Source organism: Trichogramma pretiosum, unplaced genomic scaffold (assembly GCF_000599845.2).
Source record: "Trichogramma pretiosum strain Unisexual culture from Peru unplaced genomic scaffold, Tpre_2.0 scaffold83, whole genome shotgun sequence".
In the NCBI taxonomy this organism is placed as follows: Eukaryota; Metazoa; Arthropoda; class Insecta; order Hymenoptera; family Trichogrammatidae; genus Trichogramma; species Trichogramma pretiosum.
The window spans coordinates 333,184-337,090 of record NW_019641663.1 but is presented as its reverse complement, the minus strand read 5'-3'; the positions used below and the strand labels follow the sequence as shown (position 1 = coordinate 337,090).

Genomic DNA, 3,907 nt, shown 5'->3' with positions numbered 1-3,907 from the left:
CAAGACAGCGTCGTCGCGCGACACCGCCGAGACAGAGGCTTCAACCGTGTAATTAGCTAAACGCGTACACGCGGAGAAAGGTATGTGTAGGCAGAGATACAACACCACCAGATATCCCCCCGTACCGAATGCCGTGTATATGTGTATTGTATACGATGTACATTATTATGCGCATCGAAATTCGAGAATTGCGTCGTGTGTAGCGCGACTCGACGCGAAACTATATATAACTCGATGAATACGTCACTCGAGTAACAGCTTATTACTCTCGCTTGACTTTTTTTTTTGAGTGTGGACAAGCTGTACTGGGCGGAACTTGCGTCCGAATATCTTTCTCGCGCAACTCGACCGATTTTGTTTTGGAGCACAATGATGTTAGGCATGCTCGCGATCTTCGGGGAAATGTATTCAAACGAAAAAGTGAACTCAAAACCCCACATCGATTCAGAACGTGTAACGCATTGCTGCCGAACCAAATTTGGCAGCTTGCAAGGTAGTGTTCAGCTTTCTTAAAAAATGCGACTTACGAGCATTGCGTGCCGCAATTAGAACACCGAGCTCGACTCAACGAATCCGTCTCATGAGGTAGATCGATAACGTAAATTGTCCAATGTTATGAAGTTAATGTTGCTTCGTTTACATGAGTGCCAATTTCCATGTCATGATTGGTAAATATTATTGAATTCGGTTTGAGCTTGTTCGACTCGTAACGTTAGTATTGAAAGAGTCAGTCGCAAATGAGATTTACCACAAGTAAGATGGAATCTGGTGATTTATTCAATCCTGATATTAGGTAATTTGTATTTTATAAGGATTAAACTACGAAAATCTTATTTCAAAATACTAAGTTTCATTACATCTTTTTCAGAGTGAAAGAAGAGGCTCGTGATGACCCTCTCAATGATGATGACGGTTATAAAATAATTGACACGACACTTGCAGTTCCTCAAAATGTTAAATACGAGAGGTCTTGGCATGAAAATTCAGTAAGTGTTGATAATTATATTCCACCATTATATTCCATCATTGATAAAACATTCCTAATAATTTTATTTGTTTTCAGACCCAAGGGCTTCAAGAATATGGTGAAAATCATGAGAATGAACTTGACGACATTCAAATCGAGTTGGAATGTACAGACATGAAGCCCAATTTATTGGCCGTAGCGAAAATTGAAGATTTCTCTCCAAATCACTGGCAAGATAACAATGATTACAAAACTGGAAGCAAAATTAAATTAGAAAATATCGGGACAGTGAAGAAAGAAATTTTAAGCGAAGAAGCCACTGTATTCAATTTCGGACGTGGACTCAACGAAAAAAATGAGAAAGAATGTGTTGGAAAGTCGAACTATAAGAAGAGTCTCAAATCACACGTGGGTATGGTTCGAAGTGGTGTCAAACATGCATGCGATATATGCCAAAAGACATTCTCAGAAAAGAGTAATCTGAAAAAACACATGGATTCGGTGCATCATAAAATAAGGCATGCATGCCATACATGCCAAAAGACATTCTCACACAAGAGTAATCTTAGAAATCACATCGATTCGGTGCATAATGGAATTTCACATACGTGCAATATATGCCCAAAGACATACTCGGACAAAAGAAGTCTCAAAAAACACATCGATTCGGTGCACAATCGAGTCCGACACGAATGCGATATTTGCGGAAAGATTTTTAAACTGAAGGAAAATCTCAAAAAACACGTCGATTCGCTACATAATGGTATCACATATTCGTGTGATATTTGCGGGAAGACATTCGCACTAAAGAGCAGTCTTAAAAAACACATCGAATCGGTACATAATGGCATTTCACATGCATGTGATATTTGCGAAAAGACATTCACACAAAAGGGTCATCTCAAAATCCACATCGATGCGGTGCATAATGGTATCACATATTCGTGTGATATTTGCGGGAAGACATTCGCACAGAAGAGTCATCTCAAAATCCACATCGATTCGGTGCATTATGTGGTCAGACATGCGTGTGGTATATGCCAAAAAAAATTCTCACACAAAGTTAGTCTCAAAAAACACATCGATTCGGTGCATAATGGCATTTCACATGCATGTGATATTTGCGAAAAGATATTCACACAGAAGAGTCATCTCAAAATCCATATCGATATGGTGCACCGTAAAATCACTCATCCATGTGATAAATGCCAAAAGACATTCTCAGGCAAGAATGGTCTCACCAAACACATCGATTCGGTGCACAATCGAGTCCGACACGAATGCGATATTTGCGGAAAGATTTTTAAACTGAAGGAATATCTCAAAAAACACATCGATTCGCTACATAATGGTGTTAGACTTGCATGTGATATATGTAAAAGGACATTCTCAACCAAAAGTAATCTCAAGAATCACATCGATTCGGTGCATAATGATGTCATCCATTCGTGCAAAACCTGCGGAAAGACATTCAGATGGAAAAGAAGTGTTAAAGCTCATATCGACATGGCGCATAACTCGCGCAATCAGATTTAATAAATATATATTATTCATGTTCAAATGAAATGAAAATTTTGATGTACGATTCAGTGTAATTGTTCGGAAGACTGAATTGAAAAAATTTCGATACCTTGTAGAAGGATTTTTGAAGAATACTGAATCGATTCTCTCCAAAGTTTTACCATAAAATATTAATAACTACATTTACAGCGTATAGGTATAGGATGTTTTTCGAAATTTTGATTTAAAATTTTTTTTAGAAAAACGTTGGAAAACATTTTTCCACCATTTTGTTACTTTTGCAATTATCAAAAATCATCCTATTAATGCTATAGTTACAGTCATTAAAGGTGAACAGTAAAAATTCGGAGAGTATAGGTTCAGTGGATTTCAAAATTTCTTCAACGGGCCATGCCTCTCTTATTTATTCAAACATTTTTTGATTAACCGTAGAATTCTTGCAAATTCATAGGTATGAATAAAATAAATGGTTTTATGTAGCTCAAGATTGTATTTATAAAGTGTAACATTTTCTTCAAGCCCGTAAAAAAATCTACGAAATTAACCGACTTTTTGCTTCACCGAGGGTATAGAACCCATAAAAATAATCAATAAGTTTAGTAAATTTTCTGAATAACCGATTCATTCTAAAGAAAAAAATTACATTTTACCTTTTAAAATTCTCGAATAAGTAAATATCTGAAGAAAATGATTTATAACCCATAGATTGCTCTCGACTTTTAGTTCTGTGCCAAACATTACAAAAAATTGCGTTTATAATCGTTTATGTTCTGAAAAAATGTACGTTACTGGTTCTGTAGTTCAAAAGGTTCGCTCTGAGTCTTGCACAAATTGATCGAATACACGACTCGAAAAGAAGAAAAAATTTAACACCCAAAGTTAACGAAACAGGAGCACAGAAATTGCTGTATCTCAGTGAAAAATCAACTTTCCAAAAATTGAAACAAAAAATGTTCGATTTAAAGTTGCCTATAATCCCTTAAATCACATTTAAAAGCTCTTTGCAATTTTAATTTTTTCCATTTTTATTTTTTAAATTCACGCACACCTCAATGACAATGTCTGAAATAAATACGCAAATGTTTTGTGATCTGAAACAAATTTCTCTCGTAATTGTCCCGTAACCAATTACTACATTTTGACCATCTTCCTCTGTTCCTCATCGTTTCCCATCGAACCCAAGTATATATACATAACGAAAATCGATCACAAACGAAACGTGTATAAATATTTCCGCTAACGTAAACATAAATTTCCACTAGAAAGAAAGTGCCTCGCGCAGCTCGGCGTATACAGTTTCAGCTTTTTCTCTCTCTATATATATCTAAAATATACGCGCGCGCGTCCGTCGTTTAAAAGCCTTTTTTTCCATCCTCTCCCGCCTTCTCTCTTTTCTCCGCTACTGTGCTACTACTGCGG

The 3,907-nt window shown here is 36.4% G+C and overlaps 1 protein-coding gene across 1 annotated transcript; it reads left to right on the top strand.

Annotated features, from left to right (window-relative positions):
* Positions 1-711: 711 nt before the first annotated feature.
* On the top strand, positions 712-2,973 carry LOC106654724 (zinc finger protein 596-like). Its single transcript, XM_014374724.2, has 3 exons — positions 712-793; positions 869-986; positions 1,064-2,973. The coding sequence occupies exons 1-3, from the start codon at positions 738-740 to the stop codon at positions 2,501-2,503; spliced, it is 1,614 nt and encodes a 537-aa protein (XP_014230210.1). The 5' UTR covers positions 712-737; the 3' UTR covers positions 2,504-2,973.
* Positions 2,974-3,907: the final 934 nt, after the last annotated feature.

Coding starts and splice junctions, on each gene's coding strand:
- LOC106654724 (XM_014374724.2), top strand. CDS start 738: ATGAGATTTACCACAAGTAAGATGGAATCTGGTGATTTATTCAATCCT. Junction 794..868: donor TTATTCAATCCTGATATTAG/GTAATTTGTATT, acceptor CATCTTTTTCAG/AGTGAAAGAAGAGGCTCGTG. Junction 987..1,063: donor GGTCTTGGCATGAAAATTCA/GTAAGTGTTGAT, acceptor ATTTGTTTTCAG/ACCCAAGGGCTTCAAGAATA.